Genomic DNA, 23,348 nt, shown 5'->3' with positions numbered 1-23,348 from the left:
GGAGGTTGAAAAGTTAAGGTAATTCAACCCACTTACATTTTTTTTTAAACAAGGGTACATTGGTCCAGGGTACATGGCTGGTTCTGATGCACACAAGTACATACATCCTTTCATACAAACCATTATGGCAAATTTCAGGAGAATATAACCCTGCTTTAAGTGAGGTAAACATATAATAAATGCCCTTATTATGCAATGATTTGTCCACCACAGTACAGTTGTGATACTTCAGAGAGCCTAAAAATTAAACAAAAGACAAGCAGGCAATGGTGCAGCAATTCCAGCATCATCTGGGAAAAAAATGCAGTGGCTGGAGAGCACAGATCTCATGTTCGCTCAGGAGAAAGAAATGGGAAAGCAGAAAACGGGCTGCATCTCAACTTCATCATAAATCCATTTCAATTGATCCAGATTTTTAAATTCCCGTCAGATGGCATAAGGATAGAGAAGATTCATTCAACCTCTGCATACAAAGTGGTGTTTTCAGTAGCAGTTCCCAGGCTTACCTAGGATCTTTCTCCTTTTATTTCCATGACAGACATACCTGTTGGGACATGACTTTGAGACCTTATACAGTCATCGAACTTTATCGCAATGTGGAATAAACTATTGAGGGGCTTCACTACCATCTCTAGTCATAGCGGGAGTTGACAAGATTAAAATAAAAAAAAAAATTCATCCCACTTAGTCTTCTTGACGAGGGTCAAGAATGCATGGCTACCACTGGTGTTCTTACATGCACAGAAAAGGCATGCTTACCATGCAAAGGACTTAGTCAACGGAATACAAATGTGTGCAGCAATACAAACAAGTGTGTAGGTGCACATACTCAAAGTTTATGAAAATTGGAAGAAAATTTTGTGTAATCAACATATTCAATTCATTTCACTTGTACCAAAGGTTAACAAAAGAACATAAAATAAAATGTTCAAAAAGATTGCTCTTCTGGTGAGATTCATGCTGCACTAGCAATGCAGCATAACAGATACAAAGTTATAAGGCTTTATTTGTACAAGAGTCAAGGAGACTTCATTGAGAGGTGTAAATGGTGGTGTGGTTCCAATTCTGAGTTTCCCAACCCAATCAGCAATGCAGTTAAAGATGAAGGTTTGTTCAGGTTGCAAGCCCACACCCTGCACTCCCAACCCAGCTGGTTCCATTGCAGGGATAGGCATGTCCTAATCCACCACAATGCTCATGGAGTTGGGCAGTTTTTCAAAAAATTGTGGTTTACAGCATCTCAGTTGGTGACATGAACCATAATCTGCATGGGGAAGACAATTTCAAAAGCTTCTCATTATTCCCCCCATCCCACCCACCTATGACATCTTATGACCATGCAAAAGTATGTCCCACACCCAATGGCTACTCATGTCCCCATGCTAAAGTATTCTCTCCACACATTCATTATGGCCTTTATTCCCTTCATGCCTAGATACGGCTCTTGCACGATCATTCATCCACCGTACAACACAAAGAGTAATTGAAAATTCCAGTAGCAATAGAACGCTTAAAAAAAAAGCCCTTTTTCAAAAAAAAACTGAAATTTCCATTAAAAAAGTGTTTTACTACAGGCAAATAAAAGTCAATCATCCAGACCCTTTAAATTATAAATAGCCAGAACTGCAATCATTTGAAACCGCTATTTATAAATAAACATTGTGAAATTGACAACAAAGATTTGAGACCCATGGCTGTCAGTCAATCAATGTTTTCCTTGGACTCAGGTGTTCCAGTACTTTAATGAATGTCTGGGCTCTCAGCAAAGCATGTTTAATGAGGCTTGGCTAAGAGCCTAGACATCCAACAGAGTACTGAAACATAGCAGGTACTTTGTGAAGGGGTGAGGAGCATGAATTTGTATGCCAAGTGCAAGAGATGAGGGATAGAGGGCCTTTTTTCTATTTTCATTATGACTGGGATGAAGTCCCACTGCTCTAAGGCAGGCCTTTTACACAGCCCCACTTCACCAACTAGCATTTCATGGTTGCCTCTGAACATTTTCCTGATCAGCTAGCCTGACTGCAGCCTTCTCCCCCTTCCCACAGTCAAAATCCTGTAGTTTTGAGAACTTTATCCTGAAGTGGGTGAGTTGAGCAGGAATTTTCTGACTCCCACTACACCTCTTGAAGATGAAAATCCAGTCATAACATTAGATCCAGAACTAGAGTTCTTCTTTACTTCAAAATGACCAACCAGAAGCACCACTGAACGAGTTATCACTTCAGAGAACCATCATACCCAATTTCAGCCATGTTTTCTCAAAGGTTGTATTTTGGATATTTGTCAGCAATTAAGCAATTTAATTCTGCAGTTGCTCAGTCTCGAAAAATATTAAACCGCAACAGTATTAATCTACATTCTGTTCAGAACAAGAAAAGCATACCTTCTTCATCAAGCCTCAAAACCAAAATGTCTTACATTCACAAAACCCTATGATTCCTTGTCAGTTTAGAGGAAATGCAATAAATATGAATGCACATGCAGGAATACAACTTAATCAACTACTTATCAACATTTCTAAGTTATTTTCAAATGGAAAGTTTGTGTGTCTAGGAGCTGTAAACTACAACATTGTTGGATATTTTTACTGGGTAGTAGGGGGAAGGATATTAAGGGAGAAAGGAGAGAATACTATGGGTTTAGTGACAAATAAAGCAGTAAGAAAAAACTGCATTACTTGCCTTCAAATGGAAGTACCCTCTATGTGGTGGAGAAGGAAGCAAGGTTAACAAGAGGGGTGGGGTTAAACGGAGTTCCTCTAAGACAGTGGAACATCATTCAAGCATATCTTCCCCTCCAGTACTGTAAAAGGATGCTCTTTTGGGAAAAAGCATCAGTTCTTTTCTAGACATGGCAGAACACAGCAAGTGTCTTTAACTGTTTACATCCTCCAACAGATTGAGTGGATCTTGGTATATAGAGGATACTTCCATTCAAGAAATGAAGACAAAGAAAGTTTAGATTGCCTACCTTTGCTCTTCATTCCAGCATCTTCCACAGGTCACACTGTCAGTAGTATTTAAGAGGAGGGGATGGTTGTGGGAGGAAAGGCAACCTTCTCAATCTAGACGAAACACCTTCCTCCAGAACAGACCTGCCAAAGTGCAAGTCATTCTTAACCAACAAACCCAAGGAATAACGCTAAGAAAAACTATATCATAGAATCACAGAATCTACAGTACAGGAAGAGGCCAAACAGCCCATCGTCTGCACCAACAACAATCCCACCCAGGCCCTATTCCCGTACCCACGCATTTATCTTCCTAATCCCCCTGACACTGGGGTCAATTTAGCACGGTCAATCAACCTAACCCGCACATCTTTGGACAGTGGGAGGAAATCGGAGCACCCTGAGAAAACCCATACAGACACGGGAAGAAAGTGCAAACTCAACGCAGACTTTGACCAAGGCTAGGATTAAACCTGGGTCCCTGGCCCTGTAAGGCAGCAGTGCTGATCAATGTGCCACTATGTCGTTCCAAGTCACAGCCTTGCAGTTGCAGTTTACAGTAATCTAAAGAAAGATGTGGAGGCATTGGAAAGGGTGCAGGGGAGGTTTACCAGGATGTTGCCTGGTATGGTGGGAAGGTCTTATGAGGAAAGGCTGAGGGACTTGAGGTTATTTTTATTAGCGAGAAGGTGGTTACAAGGTGACCTAATTGAGGCATACAAGATGATCAAAGGATTGGATAGGGTGGACGGTGAGAGCCTTTTTCCTCGGATGGTGATGGCTAACATGAGGGGACATAGCTTTAAATTAAGGGATAGTAGTTATAGGACAGATGTCAGAGGTAGGTTCTTTACTCAGAGGGTAGTAAGGGCGTGGAATGCCCTGCCTGCAGCAGTTGTGGACTCGCCAACTTTAAGGGCGTTCAAATGGTCAGTGGATAGGCATATGGATAACACTGGAATAGTTTAGGTTAGAGGGTCATTAGATTGATTCCACTGGTCGGCGCAACAGAGGGCCGAAGGGCCTTTACTGCACTGTAATGTTTTATGTTCTAAAGGTTAGCCTTTGATGTAGACACAGTAGAATGACTATTAAAATACTACTTCATGACTTATACAAGCTATAACAACAATGCAGAATACATTGTTGTTTCTTCAGTCATTGTTTCAATATTACAGAACGAGAAATGCGTGTTCCACTTAATACAAGTAGTTGATTTATATTGCAGCTATAAATTGGAATCTATGCTCCAACACAAATTGCTGAGATGCAGATTAGCAGAAAGGAAAATTATTCTATTGCAATTTAAAAATTAAGTGCAAGTTTCCAGTATAGCCCAAAGATATCCACCATGCCAGGTAAAAGTCAATGCCTAAACCTCATCATTCCAGTTGAGACAAGCATAAGAAGAAATGGGGACTTTTAAAATGCAGAAAGGAAAATATTGTATACAAGGTTACAAAGCACTATGTTAAAATCCTTAGGAAACACTGAACAAACAGGTCCAGATTTCCAAACATCCTTTGTAAAACTGCATAATGGACCCCCTCCCACTAAAGGTGGGTGTAGACTTGGGCTTAAAAGATGTTAAGTACACACGAGAAATAAGACTACATTCCAACACATCCAAAGTTTTATAAATAAAAATAGACACAAATCTCCTTCAATTCAAATACAGCTAGCCAATCTTCAAAATTAGATTATGTGAATAATTGTCTTTTCAAAGATGTTTGTGCAACGTCCAAAATTTCTTTAAAGGACTTAGGATTCCCAGATAAATGGAAACAATGTATTTTATTTCCTGATTGTTGCAGTTTTCAATTCTTGAATGTACAAGAAACCCAAGTTGAAATAAAAGGACTAGATTTTGTTTATTTCTGTGACCCAAGAATTTGTGTTGCATTCATCTTGTAAGGTGTGAAAAGTAAATCGTTTGTCCTGCATTCATTAATCCTATGGCAGAAGTGTCATTGCTGCAAAGGAATTGAGACTAAGGCCAAAGCAGTTAGGTTTTTGTGCCCTGATGCACAAAATCCTAAAACAGGTCCTTACTTGATCTACAGGCAAAACTATATACCCCCTCAGATTTATTACTGTGCGGCCACACATGATTCTAAATTAAATAACAGAAACATACTGTTACTAACATGGTACACCAGAGCATGTAAACATGATCTGCTTTGGTTATCATGGCCCAATCCTACCAAGATGAAGGCAGAGCAAACTAAGAATCCACAATGCTCCAAATTAATTTTTAATTCAGTCAGCTGGTAAGCTATTTCAGTACTGTGTATTTCTCCACAAACAAGCAATCTTAAGAAAAATATGCATTTGGTATATAATGAAAATCAGATTAAAGAAATGTGCAATTTTCATTCTGTTCAATAATGACGACCTTTGGCGTATAATCAATAAATTCTACTAATGTTAATTTACGATGAGTACAATTCCAAACAAGCGGCACACAGGGAGCTGATCAGAATTTAGAAGTGGAATCAATACTGCTGATCTGAGGTTTGATGAATCTTCAGATCAAAAAGTGAAATTAAGCCTTTGTATGAGGCATGGTGCAAGACTTAAAGGAGCAGATATCATTTAGTTTTACAATATATAAAGGCTTCTAAGGCCTAATCATATAGAAAATGCTGTCTAAAAGGTAATGCCACTATCTCTGGTGGAGCTTTATTTCTCACACACAGACGGAAATATTTGACAAATTCATCAGGTCTTTAAAGAAGGGTTTTTTTCTTTAAAAGTTCTTCCCCCACGCCCCCCCCCCCACCCCAATTACTTTGGGGAATTCTATCAAGTCATCACCTTTGGAATGAAAAGAGTAGCAAACTTTGGGACAATTCCAAGAGATGGAATAGTTTTATACAGTGCTGATGGGACAAGGTCAATAAGCATGCTGTGTTTTTCCCCCTTTGTTAATCTGTGGTTAACTCCAAGGATAAAGCATAAACATGGAGATTTTCCTTTAGTTGAGAACTGAAAGCTGAAGGAGTAAGAGACAAGAGCATTTCAAATTTAAAATAGTTTAACATTTAAAAGGAAGAAAATAAGTACATGTACAAGTGGCTGATTGGCAGTTTTGGTCCATTTCAGAATATTACTGAATATTCTCATTTTGCCCTTCTATCATTCTATTTCAAATTGATCTCAAAATTCTACAACCACTCTTGAATAATCAACTGCTATAACAACACATGCACAAATTTCAACTTGATCAAAAACAGCATCCTAATATACATTCTGAAAATGACAGTTTTAAAAATCAATTTGAAAGTTTATGAATAGGTACTCATTAATTTCAGGATAAAAATCATACACTATATCGTTCATTAGTCTCAAGAACAAAAAGGAAGCAGTGTTAATTTTAATTACAAGTTCAAATATTACTGAAATTAAACAAAAGCAAAAGATAATATTTAATTAAAAGGTCATTCATTTGAACATGTCAATAGAATGCACTTTGGGAGTATGGATTAGAGGAACCATGATACAAACAATATGAGAATTGCAGGTTTTGAATAAACTACAAATATCTATGAAGCTCACATATATCACTATTAATCGAGACAATAAAGACCAACAAAATGCTTGTCTTCAATTCTTTCAAATTAGGAAGGCATATAATAATTATAAGCAAAAGTACAATAAGTATTGCTTGAATAAAAGGATTCAGTCAGATTTAGTAACTGAGAATAATTACCATATTCTCCCTTTTTTTATTCTTTCATTGGATGTGGGTGTTGCTAGCAATGCCAGCATTTGTTGTCCATCCCTAATTCTCAAGAAAGTGGTGAACCATCTTCTTGAACAACTGTAATCCAACAGTTTAAACAGTAATTATAAATTAGGCCCAATGTTGGTTTCATTGCACTGGCATAACTGAATGCTAAAATGTGACTTTTACACTCCAGCAGAAATTAATTTTCCCACCATCATACTGATAAGCATCTAGTTACCAAAATCCATTTAGATTCTGCTATCTAATGATCAAACTACCCAATAGTTGCTTCATTAAGTGACAATTTTATTTTTAATTTCCCTTGGGAGATGGGGAGAAGGGAGAGAGAGCGAGAGAGAGCAAGAGAGAGAGAGAGAAGCAAGACAAAAAGTTTGACCTTCTGTTCCTTCAGTTTCCAATTATATTTGATTTGATTTACAGTACCCTTTATAAATATTTAAACCACATATAACTTAACTATTGCAAATTGTTGCATATGATAGGAAAAGAAACAAACAGATTGTCCAGCTCTGATAAACAAAATTATCAAGCCGCACACTTGGTCTTTATTTTCTGTCACCAAAAACTATAAGTTTTCAAGTAGATCACCTTCATGATCTCCAAAATACATCAACTTCTTAAAACTATTTGATTTTAGAAAGTATTATTTTGTGTGCATCTACTTAATTTTGCATAAGTTAGGCGTCAATCAAGTACTAGAGATATTCTGCAAAATAACAAAAAAAAATCAGTTCTGAGAGGGCAATCTCAGCAAAGTAGAATTACTCAAGGTGATATAGTAGCAGATATTTAAACAATGTTATTTTTGGTAAAATTACATGTGCTGCCTTAAACAGAAGGGCGATTATGAAAAAACAAGTTTTACTTATTGGTTCATACTTCCAATTAGACCAAGTCACATTCCAGTTAAAATTACAAAAAAGGCTTGTGCTATCTCAAGCCAATGAGATCTATTGAATTTCATATACATTACAGTTGGACATGCAGAATGTAAGCTTCTATGTTTAAAAAAACACATTGGAAAGAGACTTTGGGGAAAAACAAATATTGCATATAATACAGTGCAGCACCAGGCAAACCAAGTGCTCCAAGGCCTACAAGTGCACTGGAATTACAAGCAGCACGAACAAAAAATGGTTGGCAGCCAGTGCTCAAGTTGTGCACCAAGACCCATTACATCTTTCACCTGCACGAAGTCATTTGCCCTATAAACACTGGAGGCTGAAGCAGCACATCTCCTATTTGGAACAAATCACTGGAGTAGCAGCTGCTTACAAACTAAAAACTAAAAACATACACCGCTACATTTTGCCCTGGTGCTCATGGCTCTGTACCTTTCCTACACCAGTGAAATGTCCATTATAAAATGAGCATATAGCCAAATAATGCAACTTTGACATTATAGCTGCATCACTGAAGAGACATACATGGACATAACTAATAGACATAGCCCAACCTCCCAATATTTGGGGAGGTCAGCCTATCTGGACCAGGGCTTCAGTCCCAGGGTGTTTCATCATTTCAGATCGTGCAACTTGACAATATCCACACACTGCTCACCTCAGTTCCACGATGGTCATGTTAAATGGACAAGTGCAATCATAATAGAGGACATGATTAAAATACTCCACAAAATTTGTATCAAACATGTAGCAAAAAAATCTATCACACTACCTTTGCCTCCTCAAAACAGTTTCAGATCCACATATATTTCATGAAACAAAAATTACAAAGGCACTAAAATATCCATCCTTTGGAATCGAGGGTTAGGGATGGAGAAGGCAAGGATGCTTATGTTACTTTTCACTTTGAACAACCATTAAGCGGGGCTGTTTATGACTAAAGAAACCAAGTGCCGTGTACAAAACCTAAATCTCATGCCAATAACTTGAATCTTACCATGCAAAATTTAAACCTCACATGCAAGAAATCCAAGCACAGCTTTGCAAAAAAACTCGAACCAAAAAAACTTACCTTTATGTTCCTTCTAAACAGCTTGTTTGCATTCTTTTCTATAACAAGATCTGGTCCACTTAGGGCTGCTCTTCATGATTTCACAGTTTGCAAGTTGAAAACTGTAAATCTCCTAACTACTTGGGTTTTGAAGTTGCTCCCCAATTGGTTCAAAAATATTGCTCCCTTGTTACATTTAGACCAATAAAAGAGCAGCATTTTTGAATGATTCATTCAGGAATAACTTTTTCTAATACCAAGGTCCAAAGAGCTTAACCCACTATGGGAAATGTTTGCTGCACACAAACAGATGTAAACTGCTTGCAAGCAGAAGGAGTCTGTAGAAAAGATGAGGATCGCAGGCACTGTTGAATATGTGCAGCAGTGGCAGGTTAAAAGGGAAGAAACCTTGGAACAAAGTGGTTGAATGTGTAAACTGCAACTATGTGATCAGGGAGGAATGAATAGGATCAAAATGAATGATGGGAGAGAGAAATAAAATGACAAAGAAAATAATAAATACAAACTTCAGAATGGAAAAAGAACTTTAAGGCTAGAGAAAGGCAGGAAAAAAAAATGAACAAAAAGTGCCAGGAAAGACTCAGCAGGTCTGGCAGCGTTTGTGGGGAGAGAAAGAATTAATGTTCCAAGTTGAATATTACTCTTCTTTGGAACCCTTAAGTTCTGAAGAACAGTCATATTCAATGCGAAACGTCTCCATCAGATGCTGTCAGTCCAACTTAATATTTCCAGCACATTGTTTTTATTTCAGATTTGCAGCATCTACAGTGTTCTGCTTCTAAAAAAAGGAAGAAGCTTGAATTCAATTAAGATAGTCTAAAAATTTTACTTGAGCAACTAGGTATTCATGATTGTAACGCGCAACTGTGTAGCTAAAAATGACAATGTAGGCACAGAGTGTAGCAGTCAAAAATATGGAGGCCAAATGTATGCCCATTATCAGAACATGGTACGGGAGTAGTAGAGAACACATGCACGCGAAACATTACATTTGGGTAAAGCAAACAAAACTTTACTGAAAGCCCTTGTTAAAGCAAGTTACAGCAAGATTAATTTACAATGGAGTCACCAATATTCGTAAAATTTCTAAGATACTGTGGCACCTGTAAATGTTCCGAGTCATCAAGAGTAGACAATCCAATTTCACATGAGCAGTTAGTACCTTTGCAAAAGAATACTTCGATATAGCCTTAGAACTCCTGTCTTCTATAATTTCAAATTAATCTCAAATGCAAGAGTAAACGTGAAAAACTTTAAATGGAAATGAAGATGCAAGATTTCTCTTTTGAAAGAGTTGAGGAAAATGTAGCAGAAGATTATATCATTGCTACTAGAAAAAATAATTTGCGACATACCTAACATCTTCAAATTTTTTGGTAATGGCAGAACCAAAATTAGTAAATGCAGAGGAAGCCTTCTGACTGGCCTGAGAGAGGGTTTCAGATGTCTTCTTGAATCTGTAGAATTTAAATTTAAAAATTATCTTATGTAAAACCATCACACTTAAATGTAACAAGAAAGAGGTCATAGCTTCCATTTTGGTCTGGCTCCATGTTTGTTTCATTGTGTATGTTCATCTCAATTATTTCCAAATCCCAGATTTCACCTCTTTGATCTTTCACTTTTCCTATTTGCAGTTTGGCCTGAATTTGCACCATATTCTGCAACTCCAAATCACGGAAGATACACTATAATCAAACGCCAATCTCCCCATGACCCAATGAGATCACCCCATCACTATACTGGGTCTTGAAGACAATTAGAAGGTGAGGCACAATTACACCAGCAGTGTATAACTGAGTTGCCACTCCAGGTTGAGCTGCTGACAGGTTCAAAAAATTACACCTATTGACGATTTCTCTCCACAGCTGCTGCCTATCCTACTGCATTCTTCCAGCATCTCGTTCTTATTTCAGATTTCCAGCATCCATAATTGGATCACACCAAAGAGAATACATGCAGTTCTGGTTGTCATATTAGAAAAACTATATAGAGGCACTGGAGAAGGCACAGATAAGATTTACAAGGATGATACAAGAAACATGAGAATATACATATTATGTCAGGATTGACAGACTCAGAGTACTAAAGTGAATAATGCATTTAAGGGAAGCTACAAAAACATGAAAGAGAAGGAGAGAGTAATGATGGGAAGGTGGGAGGAATTCGAGTGGAACGTAAGCACTGGCATGGGACTGACTGGGCAGAATGGCCCAATCCAGTGCCATATATACCATGTAATCCAGATTGCTTGCAACCTTGATGTCATATTCGACCCAGAGTTAAGTTCCTGACCACATAACTGCATCATTGCTAAGGTCCCCTAATTCCATCTGTGTAACAATGCCCGACTTTGTCAGTGTCTCAGCATGTCTGCTGTTGAAACTGTCATTCATTCTTCTATTACCTCTAAACTTGGCTTCTCCAATGCCCTCTGGCCAACCGCCCATGTTCCATCATTTGCAAACTTGAGGTTACTTACCCAAAACTTTGCTGGTCATGTCTTATCCGCTGATTGCCACTGGGCTTGCAGACATACACGGGCTGTCAAGGGGCATCTTGATGCAAAAATTCTCATCCTCGTTTTCAAATCCCTTCATAGCCACTCCCTCCCGACCTCCAGTAATCTCCAAGGTACCTGCATTCATTTAATTTTGGTCTTTGTGTATCTCTGATTTTAATTGCTCCATTATGAATTGTTATGTCTTCAGCTGCTTAGGCCCCAAATCCTGGAAATACCCTGCTTGAAACTTGACTCTTTAGCACTCTTTTCCTCCTTTGAAACCTACCTCTTTAAAACTTACCTCTTTGACCAAATGTTAGGTCATTTGTCCTGATGTCACCTTATATGACTCAATGTTTAATTTTTCTTTTAAAACACTTCAATGAAGTGCTTTGGAATGTTTTATTACATTAAAGGCACTATATAAATGCAGGTCTTATACATAAATTGTCAACTCAAAATAAAGTTCTCTCCAATGCCATCACCACTTTTAGTGAATGGATGCCCCAGGATATGGGTGAATTCTCTCATCTTGGCCTCTCAATTATACTTGAATAGATGAAACTGAACGAGGCAGGAAGCAGATCTTTCTTGACACTTGCTCATTCGTTGGATTTACAGAATTATTTTAGTTTTTTTAAAAATTGGTTTACAGGATATGAAGAAATTGCTCATCTGAAGTTGCCCTCAGGAGATGGTCGGATATTTTTAGAAACACAGTAGTAATCATTTGCACACAGTTGCTGGCTTGACAACTTCAGCAGAACTTCTGAATCCCATACCTGGAGGGCAGTCATGAACCATTTTTGGTTTTTAAAATGCTAGTTCTGTCATCAGACTTACTTCATTAAATTTCACAACTTGATATGCTAGGATATAGTGACTAGTTCAACACATATCTATCGTGCAAACTTTCAGTCTGTCAATTTGGAGTTTCGCAATTTGATGCCTTGTTACTATTATCCTTAAGCACCAAGTCACATAAAGCAATATTACGGCAGATGGTCAAAAGCTTGAACAAAAAAAAGATTGAATGGTGAATGAGAGCTGGAGTCATAGCAGCGTAGTGGGGAACTTTGGTATTTTGTACAATGTCATACCATTTCACGCATGGCAACAAAGCCCACAAGTAAGTCATTCCTGTCTTAATTTGCCACTGCACAGAATATAACATGATTTTTCTGTGCTCTAGTTCTTAATCATGACTTGAGTGGAACAGAGAAGAAAAGGAGTTGCAATGAACAGGAGATTGCAAAATCCTTGATGGCAGATACATTTTCTTTAGCCTGTTAAACATTTTTCAATAAAAAAGCCCCGATTTATTCAGAGGAAAATAGTGCACATAACAAATTTTAATGAATTTCATACAATGGATTTCGTCTTAAATTCTGAGACAGTTTATGTAGTGAACTTAAAAAAAAAACAGAAATAATGAAGGTCCTAATCTTTAAAACAATGAAAATCCTAAGGATAATCTATTGCAAAATGTAATAGTAAATGTTCTAAAGAGTAATTTCAACATTCTTGCATATGACAAAACACCAAATTATGAGGAGGATTGTTGTAAGAATTTCAAATCAAATTCAAAACTTAGGCCTGTACATGCTTGAGAGAATGTTTATCATCTCGGAGGTCATTTTCTTTTAGTTTGAAATGCAATGAATTCAGTTTTCAGCTGGAGTTTGAACAAAAGGAGGAAGAACGATTTATCTACAATCCAGTTTATGGCTAGAAGTCTACCTTACACTAAAGGCAAGCTTTCTTTTATGCTTATTCAATTCATGGTCCTATTGGCCATTGATACACTGTACACTTACGCTGTGGAAGACTGTACATCTAACCAGCTTTTTGACAAATTCTGTTTAAGTTCATGTAGTGGGGTCAATCCTAGTTTCTTCTTTAATTCAGCAACATGTCTTTCTTTAGCTGCAAGCACTTGAGAAAGTGTTTGGATTTCTTCCTCCACCTAAGATGAAACACAGGTGAGATTTCAACACAGCAGAGCATGGCAAATAACAACTTTGAAAAAAAAAATCACTGTTACTTCTACTTCCTCCTCCTCATGTTTTCTTTCTGCTAGTTATGAGATCCCCCACACACACAGAAAATAGCAGGGAAGAAGAAAATTCCACTTCTATACAATATCCAATGACTTGAGCACCATCTAGGAAAGTAGGATTTTTAAAAATATCCATTCATTAAAAACGACAGTAATGCGTTCCTAAATTTTGGCCACATCATATGGTCCTTTATAAGACTAGAAATGGAATGTAGACCCATACATTCCAGTGCGGGGAGGAGAGAAATTTGGGATATATTCTCAGCACTCAAAAACGAGGCCCAAGGTACTCCACACTTCATTTCAATGACGGCCAAAACAGTGTCATAGCCTATCAAAGAGTTATGCATAATTAGGCTGCAGCAGTTTGATGGTTGGGGTCACAGGAGTTTAAATATTGTGTTGTAAGGAGTGCTGTTGCTCCTCCTGGTACCACATTCAGGTAATTAAATATAAAACAAATACCTTCTAGGTTACTGCTGCACACAAGGTTTGGCTTTTGGGATGATACATGCTGCCTTAGGACAAAATAATCTTGCTGCAGAAACTTCAAACAAGTTTGTGTGGGGGTAAAGGACAGCTGTTATTTTTCTTTTCCCAATATAGTGAGTGAATTTAGATCAACAACATCCATGTAGTTCCTGAGGACTTTATTAGGAATGAAATGATTAGTTAGCCAAAATTGGGCACTATGTGGTTAGATTTATAGGTCAGTGTTTAACCATTTACTCACATTTCAAGGTACAGCACTATTATTGGATGCGGCTCAAACCCATGCTCCAACATGTGGATCAGTTGCTGCTTTGAGAAGCAATTTCTAGGCCTGAGTCAGCCACATATCATTAGGTTGACAAAGAATAATATTTAAATAATAGACTCAGGCTAGAAAGTATTTTGAAATACTCTTAAAAGTGCATTTCTCATACTCAGACTTCTGGATGAAACAATCTTTTATAGACTTTGATGTACGCGAACAACAAATTTCTAGTACAGATCTCCAGTTGCATCTAAAAACGGGAGAATTCTCTTCACTCAGCCCAAAGTTCACTGAAGTCCAAGTTTATCAAGCAACACCAAAACCCAAAAGCAAATTATCTGATCTTATCCACTTGATACCCAAGTGATTTTATCCACTTGGACAAACTTGCTGGATACAAATTGGCTGTTACAATGTCGATGCAACAGGACAGGCACTTCTAAAAGTGAATTATTAAAGTACTTTGGGACACCCTGAGAAAACGAAAGGCACTGTACAAGAGCAAAATAATTCCTTATTCAACCATACCTCAGAGAAATCTAACGTTAATAGGTTGACAAATCTTTTTGCCTGCTAATATTTTTGCAATGCACAACTTAATGGCCTAGGACAAAATCCCCACCTCTAAACGGACTTTCAAACCAACCAGGTATGGATCCTACATTTGCTCCCTCAAAAAATGTCCAAGTATCAAGAAAAAGAGAGTGCTTCCATTTTAATTATATGGACTTCAAAACTGTGGGAGGCAAACGTTTGTACTTGGTTATATGTTGTTGCATCATATGCTCGGCTACAATATTGCTCTTAAGTGGGATTCAGTGCTGAATGACTCTACAGTCAAGAATCATCAGCAGATTGACACTCGAGAGAAATAACTGGCTGTTAAAGTAAACAGTACAAATTCACAAATATTAAATCAGCATCTCATGTGCCTTTGCCACTGTTTCTTTTTCTTCAGGTAATGCTGCTACTAAGATGTTAATGATGTTACCATTTCTACACCCTGTGAAACCTATACCCAAATTCTCTTGCTGGTTATGGGCCAGCTTATGGTCAATTTCTGGTGTTCATTCCTTGTTCAATCTCTAACTGTTGGAGCTCCTGCTCTCCACTGTTCAGTGTCTGTCTTTGCCTTGAGGGGTAGTCTAGGTTTATTATTCAAGTGCTCAAAACTTCAACTTTAAAAAAATAGAAGTCACACCACATTTATCTGATCCTTTAACAAATTGATACTGATCACTTAGTAATATGTTCAAGAGTCTAGACTTCCTTCCAAGATTTTTTTCAAAAATCATCCAGCTTTACCTGTTTTTAATTACAGGATTCTAAATTTTACCTCTCTGTGGCAGTGGCAACTCACCCTCTCAGCAGCCTCTTGTACACAATGTCGGAATCAAAATGTAAAGTTTGGGCATGGTTACAATTGGCAAAACCACTGTACTTCACCACTACTTTAGTTGTATACATGAATGTTCCAAACGAAGATTGCATTTTCCATCTTATCTAAAGTACCACACCAGATAGATTTATAGATGAAGATCACAAAAGGATCACTATATTTTCTTGGACTACATTGTAGATCGAAAATCAAATGACAATAAACTTGATAAAAAGAAAAAAAAAAGGAAACATTTTCACAACTTGCAGAAATGAAGGTCATTTGCCAAAATCCGAATGATATAAAACATCTAAACACTTGGGATGGGACGAGGGGTATGGTGCTTCTGGTACACATTCATTAGCTCCCAGACTGGTCATTCCTTACTTTGGTAAGTTCATTTGTCAGTTCTTCTCGTTCATCATCTGTCATTCCACCTCCGAGATCAGCAGTTGCAGCTGCATCTTCTCCGACTTCAGGTGCAGGATCACTTTGCAGCAGACCTGCAATAAAAACAATGATATCACTCCTGGAAGCCAGTTAGTGAAGGATGAAACCAGAGCCAGCTTTACTTGGAATAGAGTGAAACATAACAGCCTTATATATATGTATCCATCCTGACTCTTATCTACTCCTATGTCAATAAGTATTTCTTTATATGTGCTCAAGTAACCATTCAATCAATGCCCTCACCTTTACTTTCTTCACCTCAAATTATAATAATAAACATTGTCTAATTATCTGCACTACATTAGAAGGAAACTGATACTACAGATTTAATGTTTAAAAAATTTGCTCAAAACTTGAATAAAGTACTATTCCCAAGTGAAATACATGCACACAAGTACATTTTTATTTCTGATTCACATTGTTCTATATTACTATTGTTACGATCCCAGTTGATGTTATAACTGGACAGGAAGATCCAGAATGGAATCCTGGCTCAAAAGACCATAACTTTTACATCTTTTTCATCAAATATGGAGGAACAGAAACACAGAACCATAATTAGTTTAAACAAGAAACGTTAAACATGATAAAATGGATTAGAATCAATATTCCTCTGCTACCAGCCTAGCTTAGCGACTGCACATGGGTTTTAAAATCAACATGGATGACAGTACATTTCAAACTGTAATGGTCTTATTACACACAAAGTCCTTTCATTCAAACAAGTGATCAAGTATGCACTCCTCCCTGAACCCAAATTAATGCCCATGAATTTCTTCTAAGAATCCCACCCCCTCTGCCCTAGATGATTGTCATATGAAAGTTTCCAAACTCTACTCCCAAAATACAGTTTTCTCTTATCGTAATACTTCACTTAGTGGTTCGCATTCTGGAATGTGGTCCAGATTTTACAAATTACACTTCTAAGCAAAGTTTCTGCTCCATTTTTAACAAATAATCCATTCCAGATTTTTTCATCAACCCATTCGACGGCTGTTCAAATGGCAATTGCTTTAACTTCCAATTCCTAGATTCTTATTAAAATGTCAAATGTTTTAGCTACCTCTGAAAGTTTGCTGTCCCACTTTGAATCTAGTTAATAGCAATAGTCCATTTAACTCAGAGCCCTTTGTTTAATCTTGCATGACTTCTTCTGAACAATATTTTTGCTCTGTTGTCTTTACAGAAGTTGTCTTCTTTCTGTCCAACTCCCTGGTTATTTGGACTATACATTGTTTCATTGGAAGCCTGCACCTATCTTGTCAAGTTGAGAGAACTATTCATTCCTCCATGACTTGTCTCCAACTGCCCCAGCTTCCAGCTAAAATGATGAACAAAGAAAAAACTTTTTCCCTTCTGGAAAATGGACTTCCTGTTGTTAAGCAACATCATAGCTACTATTTATTTGACATGCCATAAACCTCTAAACACAATAAAATCCTAGTTGAAATTGAAACGAATACCCACAGCTAGATTTATCTGGCATCAACGTAGCTGCATGTTCCTTCCACGCTCAAATATTAAATTACATCTAAAACTATTCCTTATTTTTAATGTTAACCAATACAAGTATGAATCCCTTTAAACCATCGTTGGTTTCCTAAAAATGTTCAGATTACTTAAATCTTGGCCCAAAAGGATAAAGAAATACTCCTGTAATAAATTTATCTTATTTAGAAATTTTCTATGAGGTTAACGCAACTTAAACTCAAATATCAGTCCGTGCACAATTTTTAAAAGCTTTTTGAATAGTTATTCAGATAAGAATTAACACTAGCAAATGAATAAACACCTCAGTTAACTTATCAGTGATGAGGAAATTTAAATAAGATAATAATGCAGGACTGAAAGGTTCACTTCCTCCCATTTTTTTCCAACAATGGTGTAGCATTTGCAACCGTCCAATCCTCTTGCTGCACTCCCATTTCCAAGGAGAACTGAAAGATCATAGTTACAACCTCTGCTATTTTAATATTTCATTCCCTCAGGATTCTCAGATACACTGCACCCAGAATAGTGGGTTCTCTATCTTTCAGTGCATTAACCTGCCTGGATTATCTATCTTTATCCTATCCAATTTCATAGAACTTCCTCTTACTGTGACATTGACAGCAGCATTCTCTTCTTTGAAGACATGTGCAAAGAATACATTTAGCCTTGCCTTCTGCCTTCACATGAAAGCCACGGTTTTGGTCCCTAATCGTTCATACCCTCCCTTTGACTAAAAGTTTATAAAAACAGCTTCATATTCTCTTCTATGTTCATTTTGAAAATTTTCAAGACTCCACCCCATTCATAATTTCTCAGTTTTCCTGACCTTTTATATTGTGCTACTAATCCTTTAACAAAGGATTCCAACATTCTCCCAATGACCGATGTTAAGACAAACTACCTATATTTTCCTGCATTCTGTCTCCCTCCTTTTTTGAAGTGGCATTACAGTTACAATTTTCTTGGAATCTTTGCAGAATATAAAATAATATTGGAAGATTACAATCAATGCATCCACTACCACTGCAGCCAATTCTTTTAAAATGCCAGGGTGCTGACCATTAGATTCAGGGAACTATCAGCCTTTAGTCTCATTAGTTTTCCTCATACCTTTTCTCTAGTGATTGTTTAAAGTTCCTCCCTCCCTTTTGTCTCTTGATTTTCTACTGTTCTTGGGACGCTTTGTGTCTTCTACTGTAAAAACAGATACAAAATACTTGTTCAAAGTCTCACCAATAATTCTCCATTTTCGTCTTGTAAAAGGACTAATGTTCAGTGTTGCTATCCATTTTCTATATTTGTGGGAAGTTTTACTGTCTGTTTTTATATTTCTTGCTAGTGTTCTCTCATACTTCAGTTTCTCCTTCATTTTTTTTTCAGTGATCCTTGGCTGGTTTCTAAAACTTTCCCAATCTTCTAGCCTACCATTAAACTTCGCAGCATTGTACATTTTTTCCAATTTGGTACCATCTTTAACTTCCTTAATTGGTTTAGGATGATGCCTCTTTCTCTCAACAGAATATATATATTTGTTGAGAATTATGAAATTTCCACTGCCTATCTTACATTTTAGCCCATCTCTCCACTCCACTATGGACAACTCTGTCTTCATACCCTTTTATTTAAGGTTAAGGCAAGTGATTTAATCCCACTTTATCTACTGTACTAGTTACATCCTCAAAAAACTCTAATAACTGTCAAACATCATTTTCATCTCAAACCACATTGACTTGCTCTGATCATACTATGATTTTTGAAGTAGATTGTTAATACACATGTACATAGAATCCAGTCTTTTCCTGATGACTGATGTCTGGTTAAATGGAAAGTGGTTCCCTTATGCACTCTCCCTCCTTTTTTTGAGCAATGTTACAATGGTTCTAGAATCTAGGGAATTTTAGAAAATTCAATATCAGAGCAGAGCATTCTTCATCACTGCACTTACCTTTTTTAAGATCTCCGGAACGTAGGCCATTAGGTCTCGCAGGTTTCTCCAAATTTTTTTTCCTCTACTGACGTTAATTACCACAAATTTTAGCCCTTTGGTTAACCTCTATTTCTGTCATGTAATTTGTGTCTTCTACTGTGAAGCAGACACAAAAATCATTGTTCAACATCTCTGCCATTTCATCATTCCCCATAATAATTTCTGCCATCTCTGCCACAAAGGGATGAATGTTTACTTAAGTTGCTCTCCTCTTTCACATACTTGCAAATCTAAAACTCAGCAGGAAGGAACACACAAACTTATACACATAGATCAAATGGCCATGTATCAGTGAAATGATTCATTCAATTCTGAGTGCTAATAGCTCAGCAGGATGAAGCACTGCAACAGACGAAGGACAGAGATAACATGGAAACATCTTGAGTGTGTGCATTTTACCAATCTAAGAGATGGCTATGCAAACTGTACTCCCAAAACAGCACATTGAAATTCACTTGTATACACACAGTAATATGGAAATACATTATAAAATTTTGTTTAAAAAATTCAAATCAAGGGCACATACTTCTTGTCTATGAACCCCACTTCTTGGTATTATGACAATGGACATATTTTTCATTCAACATTTACCACACCTTAACTGATTAGCAAATTGCAATAACGAGGTATTGGGGCAGAAACCATTCCTATTAGCGCAAGAGTCAAAAATCAGAGGCAACTGGTTTAAGGTGATTGGCAAAAGAATCAGTGACTTGAAGAAAATCACTTGATGTCTGGAAAGAAGCTTAAGATTTGGAATGTACTGCCAGAAAGTGAGATGGAGGTAGATTCAATCAGGGATTTGAAAAGGAGATTGGATATCTACATCAACGGGGACGAAATAGAAAGGATCGAGAGCTTCAAGTTTTAGGTGTCCTGGTCCCCCCATGCCGACACTGTAGTTAAGTCCACCAATGCCTCTACTTTCTCAGAAGACCAAGGAAATGTGGCATGTCAGCTATGACTCTCACCAACTTTTACAAATGCACCACAGAAAGCATTCTTTCTGGTTGTACCATAGCTTAGTACAGCTCCTGCTTTGATCAAGACTGCAAGGAACTACAAAAGATTATGAGTTTGGCCAATCCATCACGCAAACCAGTCTCCCATCCATTGACTCTGTCTACACTTCCTGCTGCCTCAGCAAAGCAGCCAGCATAATTAAGGATCCCACTTACCCTAGGCATTCTCTCTTACAGCTTTTTCCATCGGGAAAAAGATACAGAAATCTGAAGTCACGTGCCAACCGACTCAAGAACAACTTCTTTCCTGCTGCTGTCAGACTTTGAATGGACTTACTTTGCATTAAGTTGATCTTTCTCTACACCCCAGCTATGGCTGTAACACATTCTGCACTCTCATTTCCTTCTCTATTAGTGATATATTTTGTCTGTATAGCAAGCAAGAAACAATATTTGGCACTGTATGTTAATACATGTGACAATAATAAATCAAAAATCAAATAATTATCTGAAGAGAAAAAATACCTATGGGGACAGGACAGGGAAGTGTGACTAGTTAACCAGTTCTTATAAAACACCACCATGGACACAACGGGCTGAAAGATTCACCAAAGGTTACAGCCTAGAAGGGGCCTATCTACCAAAATGGAAGGTGAATTTCCCAGGCACTGCTACCCAATATAAAAGTAAAGCTTCAGGCATGTAGTTTGCACCTGCACACTTTCATCTGTGCATTCTCCAACCCACAGCTTAAAATACTGAAGTTCCAGGGGCCACAATTTCAAAATCTGCAAGTAGCACAAAACTTGATACACAGAAATTGAAGAAATAGGAGCAAAAGTCAACCATAATGAACTGGGGGAATCATTGGAAAATCTCAAAGGAAAAAACTTGCAATATTTATTCATATAGCTTTGTCTTTTAAACAGTCAGCTATCTTAAGATAAACAGGGAATAAATCTGATGTGAACTCTAAACTTTGTTATAAAGCATTACAGTATAATTTCATATTAATACTTTTAATTCTATTTTCTTCTAGAGTTATGAAAGGATAAGATTAAATAACTGGTTTCTCAAACCAGAATTGACAACAATAACATTTTCTGTTTGTAGAAGGATTACAGAGTTGAAGAAGATCAGGTTACCATTGACAAGAAACACAATTGGACTCACCACATAAAACACAGTGACGAGAAGAGCAGGTCAGATGCTAGGAATACTGTGGCGAGTAACTCATCTCCTGACTTCCCAAAGCCTGTCCACTATCTACAAACCACAAGTCAGGAGTGTGATGGAATACTCCCCACTTGCCTGAATGGGTTGCAGCTCCAACAACACTGAAGAAGCTCAATGCCATTCAGGACAAAGCAGCCTGCTTGATTAGAACCGCATCCACAAACATCCACTCCCTCCACCGCCAACACTCAGTAGCAGCAGTGTATCATCTACAAGACGCACTGTAGCAATTCACCATAGGTCCTTCGATAGCACCTCCCAAGCACAGGACCACTTCCATCTAGAACGATAGGGCAGCAGATATATGGGAACACAACCACCTGCAAGTTCCCTTCTAAGCCAACCACCAACCTAACTTGTAAACATACCACCATTCCTTTGCAGTCGCTGGGTCAAAATCTTGGAATTCTCTCCCTAATGGCATTGTGGGTCATCCCACAGCACAGGGACTGCAGTGCTTCAAGAAGGCTGCTCATCACTGCCTTCTCAAGGGCAACAAGGGATGGGAAGTAAACGCTGGCCAGCCAGCGACGCCCATGTCTCATGAATGGATAATAAGAAAATGTGAAATAATAAAACATTCTAAACTGTAACTTTTGAAAAATATATGCACATAGTACTGAGCACAACAAGAATAAGAACATAAGAACATAAGAAATAGGAGCAGGAGTAAGCCATCTAGCCCTTCGAGCCTGCCCCGCCATTCAATAAGATCATGGCTGATCTGTCGTGGCTCAGTTCCACTTTCCCGCCCTCTCCCCATAACCCTTAATCCCCTCTCTTATCAAGAACCCATCAACCCGCTTCTTAAAAATATTTAGCGAGGCAGCCTCCACCACTTCAACAGGCAGAGAATTCCAGAGATTCACCACCCTTTGAGTGAAGAACTTCCTCCTCAACTCCGTTCTAAACCTACAGAGATGTTAAACTGGATTTCAAATTAGGATGCGAAACATTAAAAGAAACTTCCATCATCATACAAATGACAAAAAATGTCAAGAACTAAGTTTTACAAATTAATTTTAAAAGCTCATTGCAGAGGTTTCTATAAACAGATGACAATAGCATTTGTTGGGGTCTTGTGGTTTTATTTGTTTTAAATTCACAATCAAATCAACGCTTAAAGTTGCTCAAACAAATATCAACTCTGATGTAACAAGTCTCCACAAGCAATAACCCAATTCCATCAAAAAATTGAATTACAATAACATGTGATTAAAGCTACACAGAAACGTAACAGCTGGCAGAGACATAATACAAACAGGCATGACAAATTTGCTTCAGGAATGGCAAACCAAGTGCAGGAACAAATAGTACTTTTATGCGTAGATTAAAATTAAAGATAGAAAATTAAATTTTGAATACAAGTGGCTTTTCATAAATAATTCGAGAAAACCAGTCATCTGAATTTATTTTTGTCACATGAAAGTTAATTTAGTCTCCAGGCTCTTGTAATTCGCTACACAAATTAAGTTTTTAATTATTTTCCTGCAAAGCCTCAGGATCCAGGTACAAATAGTGTTTATCAGAAGTGGTTTTAAAGAGGCATCATTCAATATCCAGCCCCACCATGATGTCATTATTGGGGGCAGGGGCGTTTCTTTCAGGCAATGTCATTATTTGGTGGCCTATAGACTATGACTATCAGTGACTTTTTCTCCTTACTATTTCTAATTTCCACCTAAATGGATTCAACTTCTTTTTCCATAGAATCGATATCATTTCTTACTACTGCCCTGACGTCATCCTTAAAGATCAGAGCTACACCACTTCCCTTACCTTCCTGTCAGTCCTTCCAAACAGTTTGATCCCCTGGATATTCAACTCCTAGTCGTGACTATCCTGCA

The 23,348-nt window shown here is 37.6% G+C and overlaps 1 protein-coding gene across 7 annotated transcripts in view; it reads right to left on the bottom strand.

Moving 5' to 3' along the window:
* LOC145346593 (tumor protein D52-like) overlaps nt 1–23,348 on the bottom strand; it is a 183,294-nt gene that overhangs the window by 121,101 nt on the left and 38,845 nt on the right. For 3 of the 7 annotated variants that reach the window (XR_013887714.1, XR_013887715.1, XR_013887713.1), the window contains exons 2-5: nt 15,763–15,878; nt 12,999–13,147; nt 10,034–10,135; nt 2,974–3,097 (exon numbers count right to left, since the gene is read on the bottom strand). Coding sequence is in view for 4 of the 7 variants with exons in the window: in XM_080194050.1 (XP_080050176.1) it covers nt 10,034–10,135; nt 12,999–13,147; nt 15,763–15,878 (367 nt within the window). In the remaining 3 variants the exon portion in view is untranslated. Of the gene's footprint in view, nt 1–2,973; nt 3,098–10,033; nt 10,136–12,998; nt 13,148–15,762; nt 15,879–18,426; nt 18,511–23,348 lie in introns of all 7 variants that reach the window. The other 4 variants (XM_080194050.1, XM_080194051.1, XM_080194053.1 and 1 more) reach the window with 2 other exon arrangements.

The sequence above is a fragment of the Carcharhinus amblyrhynchos genome, chromosome 8 (genome assembly GCF_965287045.1).
Source record: "Carcharhinus amblyrhynchos chromosome 8, sCarAmb.v2.hapA, whole genome shotgun sequence".
NCBI classification, from domain to species: Eukaryota; Metazoa; Chordata; class Chondrichthyes; order Carcharhiniformes; family Carcharhinidae; genus Carcharhinus; species Carcharhinus amblyrhynchos.
This window is presented reverse-complemented; position numbering and strand designations above follow the sequence as displayed.